The sequence below is a fragment of the Hippoglossus stenolepis genome, chromosome 7 (genome assembly GCF_022539355.2).
Source record: "Hippoglossus stenolepis isolate QCI-W04-F060 chromosome 7, HSTE1.2, whole genome shotgun sequence".
Lineage (NCBI taxonomy): Eukaryota > Metazoa > Chordata > Actinopteri > Pleuronectiformes > Pleuronectidae > Hippoglossus > Hippoglossus stenolepis.
Window position 1 is genome coordinate 27,335,516 of NC_061489.1, and position 23,371 is coordinate 27,358,886.

The window sequence follows — 23,371 nt, forward strand, 5'->3', positions numbered from 1 at the left end:
AGAAAATGTTAAAATAATAATTATTATTATAATTAATATTAATTTCTTTACGTTTTCTTTAAAAACAAAGTCCTTAAATTGCATCCAACTTAAAGATCTTCTCAACTTTAAAATCACTGACTCATCATTTTTATTTTATCATCTGAAAAACACAATTCAAACCAAATTAACAGAAAACATAGAAAATTGATTCAACACAGTTTCATTTTATTTCATTTTATTTATATTTTTTCCAAATGTGAACACAGGAAGTACAAAGTTTCTTTCTTATTCTTGTTCAGAGTCAAACAGTGTTAGTGCATTCCATCCTAAAACGAGGAAAACGTAGAAATGACAAAGAAGAAGAAGTGAAGGAGAAGATGAAGAATAAAAAAGAAGAAGAAGTGCTACATGTGGAGATGATGAGGTAAATCTGTCCAAGAAGAAGAAATGAACAGAACAAACAGATGAAGAGAGAAACACGTTGTTTTTATCAGCGTCATTATTTACACATCAGATGCATAGAATACTTTTCAAATCCATTTTTACATAAATAACTACAACTTTTTTTTGTTTGTTTCCAATAAAAAAAACTTTCACAGCAGTGAAAAGTGAAACAGATCAGCTGCAGCTCTGCCGCAGTGCCGCTGAGCAACAACCGGAAACACACCTGACTTCCTGAAACAGTTAAACATTTATGTTTCCGACAGAAAACTGTGGCGACGTTTGACCCGATGCTGCCTTCAAGTTGATTTTATATTTTATTAATGTTATTTAAAAAGACTCAAACCAACGATCAGACGAACAGAAAACAACTAACAAACTAGTTTTTCTTTGAGCAGCTGTTTCTTCAGTCGGAACCAGAGAGAGGCACCGAGAGGGGGGGGGAAGGTGATGAGAGACGCACCGACGCTGTTGGTTTGAGTCTCTTCATGTTCGGAATTTAGAAAACGAACACGATCAAAACGCGATGAGACTGAAAACGTGTTTTTATCGAAACTAACGACGGAGACGATTTAATTTAGGAGAAAAGACGACTGACGCCCCCTGCAGGACGTTTCTGTCAGTGACGGTTTGAAATCAGGTGTGAACAGTGTTGATCGTCACAGACGGAGGATTTTTACTTTAGTTAAAAGAAACTTTGAGGGTGAACGTTCTTCCTCCAGACGTGTGGAGCAGATTTCCTGCGACTCGTCGTCCGTCTGCTGTCGACAGACGCTCAGAAACCTGCGGCAGCGACGCAGCTTCTCCTCTCGCTCTCATCCCCACTTTCTTTTTCAGGACGCTGGTTTTGTTTGGCACCAAAATCGTTTTTTCAGTCAACAGCTGTTTCTTTATTTCTGCCGCTCACACGCGTCAGATCTTCCTCTTCAGTCCAACTCTGACAGGAAGTCACAGTTTGTTTTAAGCTCCGCCCTCGGGGCTGAGGAGTTTTTTTTGTTCCCGTCGTCATGTCAACAGGATCCGTGTCCCTCTGGCTCCCTGATGTGTTCAGGGATCGTCAGTCCTCAGAGGTGTGTGTGTGTGTGTGTGTGTGTGTGTGTGTGTGTGTGTGTGTGTGTGTGTGTGCTGCAGTCTAGTCCTCGCTGATGACGTCCACGTCCTCGCCGGCGCCCTGCTGCGTGGCGGCTCTCCAGCGGCTGACGTGTTGACTGCCCTTCCTCTTCAGCAGAGCCTCTGGAGACTCCTCCTCCAACTTCTGACGCTTGTGCTTCGTCCGGCGGTTCTGGAACCACACCTTCACCTGGACGGAGACACGGAGAAAACGTTTCAATACGTTAAAATGACAAACACAAACAAAACGTTACACAACACTTTATTCTGTTCGTCCGTGTTCACGACTTCAGGAATTCTCTGACCTTTGACCTCAGAGACAAAGTAAAATCCACATAATTAACTAGAACGGCTGATTTCCCAATTTAATATCAACGTGAGAAGCATCTTTTCAGGGCTGAGTTACTTTAAATGGTTTAAATAGTTCATAAAAAGAGATGCAACACAAATCAACCAACAGAGACAAAATGAACACAAACAATCGCACACACACACACAGTTGTGACGTGTCGGTGCTCAGGACGGTTAGAACAGCTTCGAGTTGTGAGTCTGTCAGCGACGAGACGAGATGAAGTGTTAAACTGCTCCTGAGACTTAAATATTCTATGACTCAAAACAAATCACATGACTTTGTCATCAGAGGAGAGAATATCTGACTTTGATTCACTTCAAGTCACAGTGAAGGGTTTTATTCTTCATGTGAATATAAGTATTAGGGCTCAAATTAAAGAAACAAACTTTAATGTGGAGGAACCAGAGGAGGAACAAGAGGAGGAACCAGAGGAGGAACAAGAGGAGGGACCAGAGGAGGAACCAGAGGAGGAACCAGAGGAGGAACCAGAGGAGGAACAAGAGGAGGAACCAGAGGAGGAAAGAGGAGGAACCAGAGGAGGACGAGAAGAGGAACCAGAGGAGGGACCAGAGGAGGAACCAGAGGAGGAACCAGAGGAGGGACCAGAGGAGGAACCAGAGGAGGAACCAGAGGAGGAACAGGGAGAGGATGAACAAGAGGAGGAACCAGAGGAGGGACCAGAGGAGGAACCAGAGGAGGAACAAGAGGAGGAACCAGAGGAGGAGGAACCAGAGGAGAACAGAGGAGGAGAACCAGAGAGGAGGGGGGGGAGGAACCAGGAGGGACCAGAGGAGGAACCAGAGGAGGAACCAGAGGAGGAACAAGAGGAGGAACAAGAGGAGGAACCAGAGGAGGAACCAGAGGAGGAACCAGAGGATGAACAAGAGGAGGAACCAGAGGAGGAACCAGAGGAGGAACCAGAGGAGGAACCAGAGGAGGAACAAGAGGATGAACAAGAGGAGGAACCAGAGGATGAACCAGAGGAGGAACCAGAGGAGGAACCAGAGGAGGAACCAGAGGAGGAACCAGAGGAGGAACCAGAGGAGGGACAAGAGGAGGAACCAGAGGAGGAGATGGACGTGGAACTGTTCAGTGTGTTGAAGGAGTTTTGTGTTTGCAGACTGAAGTCAGTTCAGTTCTGTGTCCTCACGCTGCCCGAGGGGCCGAGGGCACCAGGCCCAGGGGCCCGAGGCCGAGGGCCCCGGGGCCACTTTCACCTGGAGGGATTAACTTCTGGAAGATGTCGGTGTAGCCTCAGGGGAGTCAGACAGGAATGTGTCCCCAGGAGGTTCCACAACACTGAGGAGATTCCTGAGAGGTTTACGAGCGTCTGTGTAAACTGACGTTACAGTGAAATGATCCGAACTAAAGGAGGAGGACAACGTCCTTGTGACCTCTGACCTCTAACGTCACCAGGTCATTAATGTCGACACCGGCCAATCAGATTCTAATATTTTCTTAAGTAGGCGGAGTCATGGGACGGTGATGTAAGAGGAAAGGTCAGAGGTCACTGATCAGGACTCATCCTGTGAAAACATTTTACACTCATTAAAATCATCAACCTGAAGATGAACAGAATCTTTAATGTTACTCTCAGAGTCAGGAGGAAGTAATCAGATACTTTGGTCAAGTAAAAGTACGAATCCGTGTCTTAGCAAACTGCTTCCAGCCTTTATGCTAAGCTAAGCTACGCTAATCACCTCATGAATCAGCTCTTAAAACTGCTCCTCTGACTCTGGGAGAGTCGGGGACGCAGCTCGTCATGATCGTCTCTAAAGGTGCCGAGGCGGTGATTTACGTGTGATTAATAACCGCTGATGTCTGCATTTCTCTGATTGATGGATCCTCCCCCTCCTCGGCTGTGAAATTAGCTCATAAATAACTGCGGATGATTCACGTCCTTTCACTGGCGTCAGGGTTCGTATCGCCGTGGCGACCTGATGACAAACAGTGAGAGAAGGAGGAAGGAAGCTGACTAACTGCTGACTCACCCCCCCCCATCATTCCTCGGACCTGGATCAGCTCCAGAGACGACGAGGACACTACGAGACGTTTGAATGGAAATGTTTTCAGAGGAAACGCTCACTGAGCAAGGCACTGACACCGGCAGGGTTCCAGGTTCAAATCTCTCTCTCTCTCGCACAAACACACACACACACGTCAGGCTCCTCCTCCATTTCCCATCATGCCTACCTGCGTCTCGGTCAGGCACAGCCCGCTGGCCAGCTGCTTCCTCTCAGCTCCGACCACGTAGTGATTCTTCTCGAAGGCTCGTTCCAGACGCAGCAGCTGAGACGGAGAGAACGCCGTCCGAATGCGTTTGGGTTTCCTGGAGAACGGCCCGTGGAGCAGCAGGTTCTCCGGACTGGTGTCGTCACCTGGACACACACACAAACACACAATCATTTATCACACGTTCACACAACGTCCAATAAACACAAAGGTCACGGCTGATGTGAAACCTTCGTCTCAGTTCTCGTACTTCAACTCTTTTATCGTCTCTTCTGAGAACGTGTGCGTTCACTTTGACGGGTGGAAAAACAAGCAGCGCACGACGAGCACCGGAAACAAAGTCTCCACAGCCGCCATCTTGGCACCGGATATTCAGACGGCGGCAGAGGAAGAAGAAGACGAGGGAGACACGACTGATCAAACTGAGGATTACAAAACAAACAGTGTGAACAGCAGCTTCTGTTTGTAATATCTATTTGTTTATATTGTTATAATTAACGACGGCATAATGTAAAACCTTTGTTTGAAAATAATGAAATTCTATGACTGTTCTATGACTGTTCTTACATCACAGTGTCACCGACAGGAAGAGCTATGAATCATGGGTAACGTGTCCTCGTTTGACTCAACGTGGACCTGACGTCTTTAATGCGACACTTTAACAAGAAGATGAATATTGAAATATGAAGCTCGTCAGAATCGGCTGATAAACACAAAGTGGTTTGACTGGAGTCGTATTTATGTAAATACTTATTAATATATGTGTGTGTACTGTACAAGCGGAATTTGATCATTTGTATTTTCCCCCCATGGTTCATCTAATTTTACTTTTTACCGATGAAGTGATTTGATTTCTTCGCCACAGAGAAGTGAGAAGCCGACAGAAATTTGTTTATCGGACGTGTCGACTCTGAATCCTGATCCGAGCGAGACGCCGTCAGAAAAACATGGACGCCGTCTCTTTGTGTCCTCGCTCGTCCTCCTAAGCCACACGCAACATCTGCTTTATTTTTCTGAACCTTTATTGAAATCGCACGGTAATCTTTCAAAGCAGTTTACATAAAAACAAATCCACGAAAGAACGCCCTTCAACCGCCGCCGCTCGGCTGAAAGGAGGGCGCCACGCCGCACGCAAAAGAGTCGGTTGGTCGGTGGCGTCCAGGGGTCGACGGGACAATGATGCCGTGCATCGGAGGCCGACACGTATCCAGCGGCGGCTTGAAGTGATATTCACATGCAAAGTGGGAATCGACTGCGTCTGTGTGTGCAAATATGACGGTTGATTTCTGTTGAATATCAAATAAAACGTGTCCACGCTTCAATGTAAGGAGTTGACACGGAGGTCGGAGGTCGTGACGGGTCGAGTCAGTGGCGACCGCAGAGTCACAGAAGATGCTCATTTATTTTATAGACATATACAGGAGGAATAATAATAATTGTAAAATGATATAATTAATGTGACATAAACTTGGTGGTAAAATAGATTCAAGTTTAACCAACTTAATAATAATAATCATAACTAAAATGATCATTATTATTATGATAGAAAATAAAGTTTTCTGGCCAAATAAATAAACTTGATAATAAAATGTCCAGTTAAACTAAATAGTTTAATTCTCTGAACAAAACTGTGAACTGGCAAAACAACTTCATCGAATCAGTCACACACTATAAACACTTCATCTGTTACTTTGCAAATCTGATTCACACATTTTGCTAAACTCAACACATTTATTAGTGTGATGCACTTTGACCCACACTGACCCACACAGGTTAAACACAACTAACAGCCTGTTGTCGTCGTTAACACACAACCAGTAAAAACTGAGCTCATGTGACTTTAGGAGCAACAACACTAAACGTCATATTTCTGAAGGTCGACGGAGGATTTGCTCAGAGGTCAGAGGTCAGAGCTTCCTGTTAATGAGACGTTTTCACTGTGAAGGTTTTGTGAGAGAAGTTTGAATTGTTGTGTTTGTGTTTCCTGTTCTGATAAAAGCAGAGGAACCCGACAAACTGAATCTTCTGTGAAAAAGAAAAACTCCAGTTTTCAGCCTCTAATGACTTTTAGTTTGAAGGTTTCGACCCGTGTAACACACCGGCTCACATCCTGGAAGCTGCTAATGACAACGTGCTGCAGAGTTTACGCACTAATGGACCCACAACACGACAACACGACAACAGGTCGGAGACGTTTGGTGCAAAGGTTCCAAACAACGTTCAGAAAAAACTGCAGCAGAAGAAAAATCTAAAGAAAGAGTGAAGGTTGTATTTTTATTTTGACATTTTAACAGATGAGGTGAAGATTTGTAATAAACTTTATTTAACCATCAAACAGAATATTTGCTTGAATCAAGAAGTTTCAATCTGTAACTTTATTTAAACATTTAGGCCGAGTCAGAGAAACACTGAGTTTTAACAGGAAGCTGCTTTATTCACTGTGAGTCAGTCAGCTGCTGTCCACTGGAGGAAGACGACTACAACTCCCATCATCCCTCACTGCTGCTGCACAACAACTAACTCATGATGAAGACTACAACTCCCATCATCCCTCACTGCTGCTGCACAACAACTAACTCATGATGAAGACTACAACTCCCATCATCCCTCACTGCTGCTCCACAACAACTAACTCATGATGAAGACTACAACTCCCATCATCCCTCACTGCTGCTCCACAACTAACTCATGATGAAGACTACAACTCCCATCATCCCTCACTGCTGCTGCACAACAACTAACTCATGATGAAGACTACAACTCCCATCATCCCTCACTGCTGCTCCACAACAACTAACTCATGATGAAGACTACAACTCCCATCATCCCTCACTGCTGCTCCACAACAACTAACTCATGATGAAGACTACAACTCCCATCATCCCTCACTGCTGCTGCACAACAACTAACTCATGATGAAGACTACAACTCCCATCATCCCTCACTGCTGCTCCACAACAACTAACTCATGATGAAGACTACAACTCCCATCATCCCTCACTGCTGCTGCACAACAACTAACTCATGATGAAGACTACAACTCCCATCATCCCTCACTGCTGCTGCACAACAACTAACTCATGATGAAGACTACAACTCCCATCATCCCTCACTGCTGCTGCACAACAACTAACTCATGATGAAGACTACAACTCCCATCATCCCTCACTGCTGCTGCACAACAACTAACTCATGATGAAGACTACAACTCCCATCATCCCTCACTGCTGCTGCACAACAACTAACTCATGATGAAGACTACAACTCCCATCATCCTTTAAACACTTTAAACATGTCATCATTTCAGGAACCAGGAAGTCCGCAGAGCGAGCAGAGTCTCTGACGAACAGAATCAGCTGCTACGATGAACGAAGAAGAGGAGGAATGTAAACACTGCGACGAAGAACTGGAAGCTGTCAATCATACGCTCGCTGGTCTTTTGTCTGTCTGTAGCAAATATCTGCAAATCACGAGATGACAAGCGACTTATCACATTGAACCCAGAGGGACGAGGAAGAGGAGTAGGAAGAGGAAGAAGAAGAGGAGGAGAAGGAAGAGGAAGAAGAAGAGGCTGGAGTAACAAAGAGAGAAAGAAAAGTAAAATGTGTGTAAATCAAAAGGAGGAGAAGATGAAAGAAAGACGAAAGAGGAGAAGGAGGAAGACGAGGAGGCAAAACAAGTGAGAAGTAACTGTAGACTGAAAATACTGAGGAAGAGGAGGAGAGAGCAGAAAGAATGACAAAGAAAGGAGGAGAGAAAGAAGAGGGGGAGGAAGAGGAGGAAGACGACGAAGAGGAGGAGTTTTGTTGGGGCAGATGGTGAATCAGGGTCCCCTGGCACTGACAACAAGTCCAGACCTGTGTGTGTGTGTGTGTGTGTGTGTGTGTGTGTGTGTGTGTGTGTGTGTGTGTGTGTGTGTGTGTGTGTGTGTGTGTGTGTGTGATTAAAGCAACTGATTTGATTTTCATGATAGATGATTATTTCCACATTAGTGTAGAACGAGGTTCTCTCAGCACAGAGATGATCCTGAACTTTTTCAAATATAAAAAACTAAATTTATTATAAAGTAATCAATGTCCAGATAATCAATATTTAACGATGACTGAGGCGAAGCTTCCCCTGAACGATCTCAGGGGAGAAACTGACCATGTTCTCACACACAGAACATGAGAGGAACATGAGAGGAACATGAGAGGAACATGTGAGGAACATGTGAGGAACATGTGAGGAACATGAGAGGAACATGTGAGGAACATGTGAGGAACATGTGAGGAACATGTCAGTGGTTCAGTTCACGTCTGAAAACAGCTTTAGAATAATATTTTATCACACAGACGTTTTTAAAAACACGACATTTAATGTCATATTTGAATCTTATTCAGTTTCTGTTTTTAAGGCGTCAAGAGCCACAATTTAAATTATAACTAGAACTAGATTATAACTCATCAATAGTTGAACAGAATCAATAATGATTGAAACTTCACTGCTTCAGTCATTTTTCATGAGTTTAAATTTAGTGACTGAACTTGTTCCTGGAACCTGTGATGACTCTTTTTATTCCTGGTTGTTGACAATAATCATGAACTTCAGCCTCATTAAACAGAGTCAACAGCTGTAATCATCTGCGGAGCAGCAGAGCAGCTTCATTAAAGTCTTTATTACATCTGAGGATCAGACGTTTAATAGATGTGGCTTCAACCGGGCGCATTGTAGCACCAACGGCTTAATGTTGACTGTCAGTTTAAAGTCTAATGTTAAATCCAACAAGAGAAGTGAGAAAATTATATTTTGTTATTTCAATAAAACTATGAAAATTAAAAGAAGCAACAAGTTAAACCTCCACTTGTGATATCCACCGGGGTTTATGGAGAAATCTGATGAATTTCTCATTTTTATGCACTGAACTGCGACTTGTTTAAAAGAATGTGTGTGTGTGTGTGTGTGTGTGTGTGTGTGTGTGTGTGTGTGTGTGTGTGTGTGTGTGTGTGTGTTGTGTGTCTGACAGGTGAATACACATCATCACCTGTCACAAACTGCACGAGATCGTTACACAAACACAGAATAAATTGAACATGTGGACAAACCAGATATTAACAGTGAGATAACTGCATCACATGGTTTTACAACAGGTATTTAAACTAAAGTATATTAACATTATTACAGGTTCTATTAGTTTTATTTGAAATTTATGATTTTAATAAAAATAGTTTTATTGTTGTTTCACTGAAAATGTGAATAATTTTATATTTTTTTTAAAGTTTGATAACAGCAATAATTTATACGTAAATGAAAGTAAAAATCAAATCTTTGACTTTTTATTATTTTAGGAAACTGACATTGTTCGGACGGTGATAACAGAGAAGCGATGATTGACAGTGACGAACACCAATCAGCTGACAGCACCGCTCTGATCATTAACCCAGAGGTCAAAGGTCAGGAACAAACACAAACTCTGGATTTCAACTTGGAGAGGAAACTGTTTCTGTTTCTGTGATTTCAACTTTCAACTCATTTTCATCACTGATCAGAAACTGTGAAAAGTTTGTTGTGTCGTGTGAACGAAGTTTAAAACTCAAAGATATTAAATTTAAAAAGAGACAAAAAGAAGAAAGTCTCATTTTTAAAACATGAAACATGAAGACAGATTTAAAACAACAGGAAACACAACAAGACAAAAGAGTTAAATCTACTGAACGTTTCCGATATTAAAAATGATCAAACTTTACATTAACGTTTCACACACAGGAAGTTGAGCTTTTCAAATTTAAAGCCGAGAGGAAAACGAAGGGAGACTGGATGTTAAACAAATAAAAACAAACCAACTAAATATGTATATAAATAAATGAACAAATGACGTCTGATGTAATAAAGTTTTCTTCCTGTCAGTCTGACATCAGTCACCGTTAAATAATTTAAATAAGAGTTCAATAAAACCATCTTTAAATATTCACAGGTCAAGTTCTCATATCTGTATTTATCATATTTAATATATAATATATACATCACATGTATGAGTTTTGTTTTCATCCATATCTACATTTGTTTTATAGATATGAAAATGTTGATATCATTGCATGTTTTATTTTTAATGTAATTAATTTATTGTTATTATTTATACCCTTTAACTAAATTTTACTTATAGGAATAACATCATGTTTCCATCTGATTACAATATTAATATATCTTAATGTTATTTAATCAGTATAATTATATCATTTATATATAAATATATATATATAATTTATAATTCCTCCGGATTTCTGTGTCACAAATGTTGAGAAACTGAATAATTCATTTTACTTCGAACAATCTCTTTTTTGTAAATATCAATAAAATTGAACGAGATTATTTTATGTTTGTCACAATACAAATAAAATTATTAAATTTCTCCTGATGTCACTTTGTCTTCTTGTGGTTTCGTCATTTTACTTTTAACTTTACTAGTTGTTTAGACTCATTGCACAGATATGAAAAGCTTCAGTTTATATTTATTATAAACCATTTATCATTATTATCATTATATACACTGAAAATAATCTTGAGTTTACACTGAAAACACAAAATGTACTTTTTTATTTAAGTGAGAAGTGAATGTGTGATTTTCATGTGAAGCCTCATCAGGTTAATTTTTCTTTTAGTTTGAAGATAAATCTCGTTTAAAATTGATTAAAAAAGTTAATTTACAATAAGAAAAAAGAAAAATTTGATCCATTTCTTCTTTTCTTTTTTTCTATAATTTCATTCAAGTCGAAAGTTAAAAAATCTTTAATGAACAAGAATCAAACACCCGCGATAATAAAGTTGATTCACGGATCTAAAAGCGTCCAAATGTTATTGATGTTCTATTTGTAAATGAAGCAGTAATTTGATATGAGCTTCACCCAAACAAAAACACAGGTTTAAATAAAGTTTAAATATCAGTGTGTGATGCTGTTTAAATAAAGTTTGAATATTAGTGTGTAATACTGTTTATATAAAGTTTTAGTATTAGTGTGTAATACTGTTTAAATAAAGTTTGAATATTAGTGTGTAATACTGTTTAAATAAAGTTTGAATATTAGTGTGTAATACTGTTTAAATAAAGTTTGAATATTAGTGTATGATGCTGTTTAAATAAAGTTTAAACATTAGTGTGTGATGCTGTTTAAATAAAGTTTGAATATGTGTTTTAATTTGAATATAACGTTAAATCTTTTTGTTATTTGCTGTTTTGACCTGGTTTCACCTTCACATGTGTTTAAATCCACGATTCACCGGAATTTAACGGAAAATAAAGATAAGAATAAAAACACGAGGCCTCAGAATCAACAGGCTCCATCGATCAATACACAGAGTTAATATAAATATATATAATTAACTCTATTTATCTGCGAACCCTGAGAATCTGTAATAAGAAGAAAACAATCAGCAGAAGATGCTGCAATAAAAAATGAAGAAAATCCATCGTGTTGATTAAATATGAGGAAAAGATCTTCTCATGTTATAATAATTATATGAATGAAAATCCAGATCAATTCATTCATGTCAATCAAGTGTCACACGGTCAGAAATCGATCATAATTATATTCTGATGATTTATTCCAAATGTAATACGAATCAAAGCAGCTTCATTGAACTGATGTTAAAGAATAAAAGTGAGAGATTCACATGTATTTGATTCATATTGATCACGACTGACTGAAGTGGGACAGAAACCACAGAATGAAACATCAGAACCCCCTCACCTTGGAAGCGGTGGCCCAGGTAGCGGCTCCTCAGGACCCAGGGGTAGAAGCTCAGCGCGTCCCGGTGCTGCGGGCTGAAGAAGCTCTGCGGGGGGATCTGCAGCGGGTGCAGCGGCAGACCACCGGGGCTCTGCGTGTGCGTCCCGGGCTCCTGGAGCACCATGTCCGGCCCGGCCGAGTACAAAGTCCTGCCGCCGCCCCCCTGGAAGCAGGAGCCGAAGATCCCGGCCGCGGGGTGCAGGGACTCGGGGAAGCGGAGCGCCGTGGGCCGGATGGGCTCGTCCCCGGGGCCGCCGCTGTGGCCGCCCGCCTCCTTCCCGACCAGGGACTCGATGGTGAAGCATTTCTTGTGGCTGCTGTGCTGGAACATGGTGACGAACCCGGAGCTCAACACGGTGGAGATTTAAAAACTCTGCGTCCACTTCCTCGGACTCAGAGAGCCAGCTGCCCCCGGAGAGACATGCCGCTCCCCGGTGTCCGCCCGCGCGTCAAACCCTGCACCAATCCCGGCTCCTCGCACCTGGAGGCGGCTGAAGTTCACCTGGCTCCGGGGCGGTGTCCGCGGCTCCGCTCCTCAACCAGACCAACTCCTGTCAAAGTGTCCGGGGAGCGCGGGTCCTCCGAGCTGCAGCCGGGGAGACAGCGCTGAGCGGCGGCTACAGGACTCGGATCGGTCGGTGTCTCCTTGCGTCGGTGCCGCTGCCTGTTGGAGTGAGTCCGTCTCCAGGCGGCGCACTGATACCTGCCCTGCCCAGAGGTGCGCTGAGCATGCGCACTGGCGGCTCCGCGCACTGCCATTTTGTTCATGGAGCGAGGAGAAGGGAGAATAAAACCTGTGGTGAAGACGATTCAGTTTGATTTAAAACCTTCAGATGAACCAGGTAGGATGAGCACAAAGTGTCTAACTTCACTCTGCACCACGGCTTATAACAAACTACAAGAAGTGACAGGATACAGAAGAGTTTGAGGACGACTCACAGGAATGTGTCTATATTGTGTTATATATATTGTATTATATTTTATTATATATACACACACCTGTTATATATAATATAACATAATAATAGAACAGAGCATTACAGACGCTGCCCTGGTTTATCAGTCAAACTTCATTTTTCTTTTTATTAAGTGCATTTAGTGAAGAACTTCTTCTTTGTCGGTTGCCAAGAAACCAAGCAAAGAAGAAGAAGTTTGTCACTTAAGTGAACTTTATAAAAATAAATATTCTGTCACTTGTTTTATAAACAGTCTGCGGTGCAGAGCGAAGTTATAAAACTTTGTGTTCATCCCACCTGGTTTATCTGCACTGAGGATTTAATGTTTTTCATCAGATGAAAGTGAATTGTCTTGATCACTCTTCACGTGTGTGGTTTATAATCGAGTTGGAATGATTTACTGAACTGACGTTAGAGTGACAGTCAAACAAACTCCAGAGACAAGTTCACAATCTTTCAAAATAAAAGCTCTATAATTCAGTTCCATAAGCATTGCAGCTTTTACTCTGTCGAGAACTTTCTAAAGAGGAAGTGCTTCTATGAATGTTGTTGCCATGACAGCGATCAGGCGAGTGCTGTGAATGTTTGTGTCTCAGTCTGAAATCATCACTTTTAGATTTTGTCTGTGGACAATGTGTCTTCTGTCCACAGACTGAAGACACTGTCCCCAGTGGCCGACACAGACTGAAGACACGCTGGTTATTAAAACTTTATTAATAAATCAAACCAAAGTCCACCCTGCACCTCACTGCAGCTCTAACGACGTGAAGAGAAGATGAAGTGTTTTCAGGACGTCACAGACACACGACTGTCAGTCAGAGACTCAGGACTCAGGACTCAGGACTCAGGACTCAGGATTCAGGACTCAGGATTCATCAGACTCATCAGACTCATCAGACTCATCAGAACCACATGAGTTGGACTCCAGCAGGTTCACGCTCCGGATCTCAACAAACGGAGGAAATATCCTGGTTCTGCTACAAAATCTTTTTTTGTTCCACAACTTTTCATGTAAATCAGTTGAGTTGTTTTTTCATAATCCAGCGAACAAAGAGACAAACAAACAGAAACACGATGATCACATCAACACAAAGAAATAAGGAATATATTATAAAAAATAATCTGTTGTGATTTTATCCTCATTAATGCTTTTATTCCTGAAACACATTCATTTATTAGTGATTATAGAGACTAGATATCATTATTATATATTACTATTATAGTAGACTATTATAGAGACTGATTAGTTATTATATATAAATGAATGATTTAAAATGTTTCAAATTATTTAAAATGATCAAAATTAATTGTCTGTTGTTTCAGCTCTGGTTCCTGATTGGTTGTCAGCTGAAATAATGTGTGTGTGCGTGTGTGTGTGCGTGTGTGTGAGAATCATATAATAATTCCAATATGAATAATGTATTCATGTCGGGGACGATGAAGAAAAGCAGAGAGAAGACGGAGGTTTCCTCTGACCTTTGACCTCAGGGTCAATTGTCTTGTTCTGTGTCAACTGAGCCGTCAGTCAGGGTGAGAAAGACACACACACGCACACACACACACACACACACACACACGCACACACACACACACACACACACGCACACACACACACACACGCCGCGCACACACACACACACACACACACACACACACACACACACTCACAGGTTTGTCTCATATTTTAGCAGCTTAAATGCAACAGATTACATTTTTGTTTTGATACAAATTAATTCGAAAACAATTAGAAAACAGTGAATAACTTGTGTTTCTCTTTGTGAACATGTTTGTGTTTGAGTTTAAAGACGTCACCTTCTGCTGCAGGAAATTCATCTTCAGCATCTGGGAGTTTTTCTTGTTGGAAACTCAACAATCAAATGAAATTATCAAAGAGTCAAATCAGACTCTAAACTAATACAAATAGATGCAGAATAATCAGGAGATTTAAAGCAATAGAAACAAATGCAAAACAACCTAAATAATAAAATCAGATGCAATATGACACAAAGCAACTAAAGTAAAACTAGAGACACAAATAACAAAATGAGGCAAAAAACACACAAGCTGACGACAGATGACTGGATCATTGGATCCTTCCCTGGACGCTCGGGGCCTTTCACACGTCAGGGGCCCGATGATCTGAGACTCCACCAGACGAAGAGTCACAGAGGAATCAAACGGGAATCGACACATGTTGTTCGAGCTGGTTTGGTGACTCGTGTCCTGTTCACCTCTCTGACGGCGTCGATCAGACGCGTCCGGGCGTCAGGTTCGACCCTCGCAGCGCAGACTCGGCCCTTCCTGTGCAGCTTTGGTACCCGGGGGACAAACGGCAGCCCTTTCAGGAGCCTCTAATTGTGGCCCGAGCAGCTCCACAAAGCCCCCCTGCCTCCGGCCTCAATGGGCCGCCCTGCCGGGGCCCGTGTGAACCGCCGAGCCCCCTCTTCCCCCCCGTCCTGCCCCCGCCCCCTCCACATGTTAATTAATAGGCCTCACTGGCAGATTTGGATCCCGCTCGGCTTTGATTGAAGGCAGCCATTAGCATCTATTAATTTTGCCTCTGGCGTTTTATCGCCGGCTCTGAAAGGAGGAATTAAGTGGAGCGAGTTATTGTGAAGACTCGGGTGTGAGGCTGAGTTAAAACGTGATTATTGTCCCCGCGGCCTGGAGCCAGCTAACTGCTGCTAAGCCCTCTTGAAAGTGAAGGGCGCCTCCTCTCATTAGAGCCCAACAAGGGAAAGATATTAACAGGAAATAACTGCAAATTTCTCTTTTCCACTTTTAATCTCTTCTCTTTGTGTTCCAGGTGAAAAGGTCACTGAGAAACGAGAAGGGAGGCGAAGAGAGGAGCGAGCCAAGCGGCCACAGCCATGATACAGTCGATGAAGAAGGCTGCAGAGCTCTAATGATGAAGAGGAGGAGCGAGACAGTTTCTGCTGCACTGAGACACAAACTGAAGCAGAACAACGTGATTCTTCATTCTACAATCGTCAGGATGATGTTTGTCACTGAAGATGTTTTCAGACACAAACTGGGAGTTGTAGTCTTCATCATGAGTTAGTTGTTGTGCAGCAGCAGTGAGGGATGATGGGAGTTGTAGTCTTCATCATGAGTTAGTTGTTGTGCAGCAGCAGTGAGGGATGATGGGAGTTGTAGTCTTCATCATGAGTTAGTTGTTGTGGAGCAGTGAAGGATGATGGGAGTTGTAGTCTTCATCATGAGTTAGTTGTTGTGGAGCAGCAGTGAGGGATGATGGGAGTTGTAGTCTTCATCATGAGTTAGTTGTTGTGGAGCAGCAGTGAGGGATGATGGGAGTTGTAGTCTTCATCATGAGTTAGTTGTTGTGGAGCAGCAGTGAGGGATGATGGGAGTTGTAGTCTTCATCATGAGTTAGTTGTGGTGGAGCAGCAGTGAAGGATGATGATGGAGTTGTAGTCTTCATCATGAGTTAGTTGTTGTGGAGCAGCAGTGAGGGATGATGGGAGTTGTAGTCTTCATCATGAGTTAGTTGTTGTGGAGCAGCAGTGAGGGATGATGGGAGTTGTAGTCTTCATCATGAGTTAGTTGTTGTGGAGCAGCAGTGAGGGATGATGGGAGTTGTAGTCTTCATCATGAGGTAGTGGAGCAGCAGTGAGGGATGATGGGAGTTGTAGTCTTCATCATGAGTTAGTTGTTGTGGAGCAGCAGTGAGGGATGATGGGAGTTGTAGTCTTCATCATGAGTTAGTTGTTGTGGAGCAGCAGTGAGGGATGATGGGAGTTGTAGTCTTCATCATGAGTTAGTTGTTGTGGAGCAGCAGTGAGGGATGATGGGAGTTGTAGTCTTCATCATGAGTTAGTTGTGGTGGAGCAGCAGTGAGGGATGATGGGAGTTGTAGTCTTCATCATGAGTTAGTTGTTGTGGAGCAGCAGTGAGGGATGATGGGAGTTGTAGTCTTCATCATGAGTTAGTTGTTGTGGAGCAGCAGTGAGGGATGATGGGAGTTGTAGTCTTCATCATGAGTTAGTTGTTGTGGAGCAGCAGTGAGGGATGATGGGAGTTGTAGTCTTCATCATGAGTTAGTGGTGGAGCAGCAGTGAGGGATGATGGGAGTTGTAGTCTTCATCATGAGTTAGTTGTGTTGAAGCAGTGAGGGATGATGGGAGTTGTAGTCTTCATCATGAGTTAGTTGTTGTGGAGCAGCAGTGAGGGATGATGGGAGTTGTAGTCTTCATCATGAGTTAGTTGTGTGGAGCAGCAGTGAGGGATGATGGGAGTTGTAGTCTTCATCATGAGTTAGTTGTTGTGGAGCAGAGTGAGGGATGATGGGAGTTGTAGTCTTCATCATGAGTTAGTGGTGGAGCAGCAGTGAGGGATGATGGGAGTTGTAGTCTTCATCATGAGTTAGTGGTGGAGCAGCAGTGAGGGATGATGGGAGTTGTAGTCTTCATCATGAGTTAGTTGTGTTGAAGCAGTGAGGGATGATGGGAGTTGTAGTCTTCATCATGAGTTAGTGGTGGAGCAGCAGTGAGGGATGATGGGAGTTGTAGTCTTCATCATGAGTTAGTTGTGGTGGAGCAGCAGTGAGGGATGATGGGAGTTGTAGTCTTCATCATGAGTTAGTTGTGTGGTAGCAGTGAGGGATGATGGGAGTTGTAGTCTTCATCATGAGTTAGTGGTGGAGCAGCAGTGAGGGATGATGGGAGTTGTAGTCTTCATCATGAGTTAGTTGTTGTGGAGCAGCAGTGAGGGATGATGGGAGTTGTAGTCTTCATCATGAGTTAGTTGTTGTGGAGCAGCAGTGAGGGATGATGGGAGTTGTAGTCTTCATCATGAGTTAGTTGTTGTGGAGCAGCAGTGAGGGATGATGGGAGTTGTAGTCTTCATCATGAGTTAGTTGTGGTGGAGCAGTGAGGGATGATGGGAGTTGTAGTCTTCATCATGAGTTAGTTGTGGTGGAGCAGAGTGAGGGATGATGGGAGTTGTAGTCTTCATCATGAGTTAGTTCTTGTGGAGCAGTGAGGGATGATGGGAGTTGTAGTCTTCATCATGAGTTAGTTGTTGTGGAGCAGCAGTGAAGGATGATGGGAGTTGTAGTCTTCATCATGAGTTAGTTGTTGTGGAGCAGCAGTGAGGGATGATGGGAGTTGTAGTCTTCATCATGAGTTAGTTGTGGAGCAGCAGTGAGGGATGATGGGAGTTGTAGTCTTCATCATGAGTTAGTTGTTGTGGAGCAGCAGTGAGGGATGATGGGAGTTGTAGTCTTCATCATGAGTTAGTTGTGGAGCAGCAGTGAGGGATGATGGGAGTTGTAGTCTTCATCATGAGTTAGTGGTGGAGCAGCAGTGAGGGATGATGGGAGTTGTAGTCTTCATCATGAGTTAGTTGTGGTGGAGCAGCAGTGAGGGATGATGGGAGTTGTAGTCTTCATCATGAGTTAGTTGTGGTGGAGCAGTGAGGGATGATGGGAGTTGTAGTCTTCATCATGAGTTAGTTGTTGTGGAGCAGCAGTGAGGGATGATGGGAGTTGTAGTCTTCATCATGAGTTAGTTGTGGAGCAGCAGTGAGGGATGATGGGAGTTGTAGTCTTCATCATGAGTTAGTTGTTGTGGAGCAGTGAGGGATGATGGGAGTTGTAGTCTTCATCATGAGTTAGTTGTTGTGGAGCAGCAGTGAGGGATGATGGGAGTTGTAGTCTTCATCATGAGTTAGTTGTTGTGGAGCAGCAGTGAGGGATGATGGGAGTTGTAGTCTTCATCATGAGTTAGTTGTTGTGGTGCAGCAGTGAAGGATGATGGGAGTTGTAGTCTTCATCATGAGTTAGTTGTTTGGAAGCAGTGAGGATGATGGGAGTTGTAGTCTTCATCATGAGTTAGTTGTTGTGAGCAGCAGTGAGGGATGATGGGAGTTGTAGTCTTCATCATGAGTTAGTTGTTGTGGCAGCAGTGAGGGATGATGGGAGTTGTAGTCTTCATCATGAGTTAGTGTTGTGAAGCGTGAGGGATGATGGGAGTTGTAGTCTTCATCATGAGTTAGTTGTGGAGCAGCATGAGGGATGATGGGAGTTGTAGTCTTCATCATGAGTTAGTTGTTGTGGAGCAGCAGTGAGGGATGATGGGAGTTGTAGTCTTCATCATGAGTTAGTTGTTGTGGAGCAGCAGTGAGGGATGATGGGAGTTGTAGTCTTCATCATGAGTTAGTTGTTGTGGAGCAGCAGTGAGGGATGATGGGAGTTGTAGTCTTCATCATGAGTTAGTTGTTGTAGCAGCAGTGAGGGATGATGGGAGTTGTAGTCTTCATCATGAGTTAGTGGTGGAGCAGCAGTGAGGGATGATGGGAGTTGTAGTCTTCATCATGAGTTAGTTGTTGTGGAGCAGCAGTGAGGGATGATGGGAGTTGTAGTCTTCATCATGAGTTAGTTGTTGTGGCAGCAGTGAGGGATGATGGGAGTTGTAGTCTTCATCATGAGTTAGTTGTTGTGGAGCAGCAGTGAGGGATGATGGGAGTTGTAGTCTTCATGAGTTAGTTGTTGTGGAGCAGTGAGGGATGATGGGAGTTGTAGTCTTCATCATGAGTTAGTTGTTGTGGAGCAGCAGTGAGGGATGATGGGAGTTGTAGTCTTCATCATGAGTTAGTTGTTGTGGAGCAGTGAGGGATGATGGGAGTTGTAGTCTTCATCATGAGTTAGTTGTTGTGCAGCAGCAGTGAGGGATGATGGGAGTTGTAGTCTTCATCATGAGTTAGTTGTTGTGGAGCAGTGAGGGATGATGGGAGTTGTAGTCTTCATCATGAGTTAGTTGTTGTGCAGCAGCAGTGAGGGATGATGGGAGTTGTAGTCTTCATCATGAGTTAGTTGTTGTGGAGCAGCAGTGACGGATGATGGGAGTTGTAGTCTTCATCATGAGTTAGTTGTTGTGGAGCAGCAGTGAGGGATGATGGGAGTTGTAGTCTTCATCATGAGTTAGTGGTGGTGCAGCAGTGAGGGATGATGGGAGTTGTAGTCTTCATCATGAGTTAGTTGTTGTGGTGCAGCAGTGAAGGATGATGGGAGTTGTAGTCTTCATCATGAGTTAGTTGTTGTGGAGCAGCAGTGAGGGATGATGGGAGTTGTAGTCTTCATCATGAGTTAGTTGTTGTGGAGCAGTGAGGGATGATGGGAGTTGTAGTCTTCATCATGAGTTAGTTGTTGTGGAGCAGCAGTGGTGAAGGATGATGGGAGTTGTAGTCTTCATCATGAGTTAGTTGTTGTGGAGCAGCGGTGAGGGATGATGGGAGTTGTAGTCTTCATCATGAGTTAGTTGTTGTGGTGCAGCAGTGAAGGATGATGGGAGTTGTAGTCTTCCCCTGGTTAGATTCCTTCACTGTTCTAACTCGTCTCTGATTGGCTGAGCTGCCGCTGTTTGCTCAGCTTGTTTCTCTGTAAACTTCAGATCAGACGTCTGAGACTAAAATCCTTCATCTGATTCAAATAGAGTTAAAACCAGATGTCAAAAGTAAAATGACTTTAAACTGGAGAGAAAGTTATTTTTGACTCTTCAGACAAACAAAGAGGAAGTGACGCCACCAACAGGCGACAGAATGAAGGGTTAGCTTCATTCAAACTACAGATTTCTGCAGGTTTTTAAATTTTGAGTAAAAACTCAGCTACAGATATAAATCAAAATAAAGATTATATTAGTTTTTTACTCTAAAGATGAAACATGAGACTCAGTTCATCTTTCTGTTCCATCACTTTTCTGTTTCCTCCTTCACCTTTTCTTCCTTTTCACACACACACACACACACACACACACACACACACACACACACACACACACTCTCTCTCTCTCTCTCTCCTCTGCTTCAGGTGTTTCCAGGTGGCTGTGAAGTGCCATGGGAACACTGTGACATGACAGCAGAGGCTGTGACCCATAGCTAACACACACACAGACACACACATAGACACACACAGCACACACACACACACACAGACACACACAGCAGGGGCTGACCTGCAGGTTTCAGGTATTGTCTCGGTTTGTCAAACAGCCACTGACACACTGATCCCTTTACATCCGCACAGCGCTTCTCACACACACACACTCACACTCACACACACACACACACACACACACACACCACACACACACACACTCACACACACACACACTCCACACACACACACACACACACACACTACAAACACTCACACACACACACACACACACACACCTCACACACACACCTCACACACACACACACACACACACTCACACACACACACACACACACTCACACACACACACACACCTACACACACACACACCCACACACACACACACACACACACACTCACAAACACTCACACACACACACACACACACACACTCACACACACACACACACACACACACACACACTACACACACACACTCACACCACACACACAACACAACTCACCTCCACACACACAACACACACACACACACACACACACACACACACAACCACACACCACACACACACACACAAAACACACACACACACACACACACACACACACACACACACACACACACTCACAAACACACACACACACACACACACACACACACACACACACACACACACACACACACACTCACAAACACTCACACACACACACACACACACACACAACACTCCACACACACACACACACACACACACACACACACACACACACACACACTCACACAACACACACACACTACACACACACACTCACACACACACACACACACACTCACAAACCAAACCTTTTGTACCTGTGAGGCGGCGTGATGATGTCACAGGAAGTCACGATTGAAAGGTTGAAGATGAGAGAGATGTCGATTTTACAGATATAAGTTCAGTTTAATTCAGTTTTATTCGTATCACAAATATATATTGAATTAAATTATATTATAACAAATCTCTTTTAACAGAACCAGACATCACTGCACGATGAAGAACACACGATCAAACAAAACTGTTCTATAGTTTAAAATGGACTCGTGGAATACAGAGCTGTGATTGGTCGGCGGATCTGGTTCCATGGGTTTTAATTCTGCAAATGGAAAACTGAAGGAAGTTTGTGGTTTTTACACAATATTAATAAAATATAATTACCTGTACTGTCTGATATTATAGATTAATATGTGTTACTGCTGGACACTGCTTACTGTCGCTTTATATTATTCTCTGAGTAAAATTATTTATATGATAAAGTTTTGGTTCAGTAACAAATAAACTTTATGAAAATAAGGGCTCATCCTCAGGGGAACATGAACGTCTGAACCTCATCTCATCACAAACTCTCACAGCTGAGATGTTTCACTCCACAAACATCAGCCTGAAGGTGGCGCCAGAGGAGAAGTCAGAGCATCTCTCAAGCCGTTAGGATTCATCCTCAGAGGAGCAGGAATATCTCAACCAAATGTTCTTATAGTTATTCAGATATTTCAGAGGATTTTTCATTTGAATATTGAGAGAAATAAAGTGAAGTAAACTAAAGTTTGTGACTTTCTACTGTAGTGATCTGTGCTGCAGCGCCCCCCAGAGGCAAATTACAGGTTTTCATTCTCTCACAGCTTCATTCTTCTGTCTTTGTGTGATTTGTGCTCCAGCGGCAGAGTGGGTCTGATCACCTGAGGGTCGGTGGTTCGATCCCCATCTCCTCCAGATGTGTGTGAATCTAGTTGTTTAAAGAGCGTCGACTGGTTCTGAGAATATTTCTTGTTTTGATTTGATCCCAGTTGATCAGCAGCTGGTCGTCAAACAGAAAAGATGGAGATGGGTCAAAGGTCACGGTTCTCTTCAAACCCTCTAGTCCTCTGCTGCCCTCTAGTGGAGGAAACCTTCTGCACAACCTGGTCAGAGCCGAGGAGGAACAGGAAGTTTAACTTTGTTCACATCAGGATCTGAAACCTCTTTATTCTGAAGAGGAGAAGCATCAGGCTGTTTGCTTTCAGGGAAACTATTTGTTTGGCTCCTTTTCTGGATCAAAGTATAATAAATCATACACTGTGTGTATGATTTAGTCCAATCAGTCTTTCAAACTGAAGCAGCTGTTTAAGTAGCTTTAAATATCATCCTATATCAACCAATTTCAATATTGTATAATAATAAAATGTCCTTGTTTAATAAGTTAGAAAATGGTGAAATTCATACAAAAGTATAAAAATCATAAAACCGACTTTCATAATGTTATTATAAAAATGTCATAAAACATAATCTGAAAGTGGAAGTCTCCAATCAAGCCACCACAATCGGCCCCAGTCTGAGGGAAGAAGCTGCAGGAAACCAGTGACGCACCAGTTCATCCTGAGATGAGACATGATGAGGTCGAACAAGACGCAACAAGATTTCAGTGTTTCTACAACATTTGCTGTGTTTCAGCAGCAAAGAGGAAAATTTAATAAAAGACATCAGTAAAGTAGTTAGAAGTAAACACGCAGGAAAATATAAAAGTAGAATATAAATAATAATGTAAACAATCTGCAAACTAGTCATGACAGAAAAGGTTAAGAGTTCATCCTGAGTGAGTTTTAAGTCCA

General features: G+C 42.8%; 1 protein-coding gene across 1 annotated transcript; it reads right to left on the bottom strand.

Moving 5' to 3' along the window:
• Positions 1-316: 316 nt before the first annotated feature.
• On the bottom strand, positions 317-12,551 carry emx3 (empty spiracles homeobox 3). Its single transcript, XM_035161610.2, has 3 exons — positions 11,842-12,551; positions 4,079-4,263; positions 317-1,723 (listed from the first exon to the last, which is right to left on the bottom strand). The coding sequence occupies exons 1-3, from the start codon at positions 12,209-12,211 to the stop codon at positions 1,556-1,558; spliced, it is 723 nt and encodes a 240-aa protein (XP_035017501.1). The 5' UTR covers positions 12,212-12,551; the 3' UTR covers positions 317-1,555.
• Between the last annotated feature and the right edge of the window lie 10,820 nt (positions 12,552-23,371).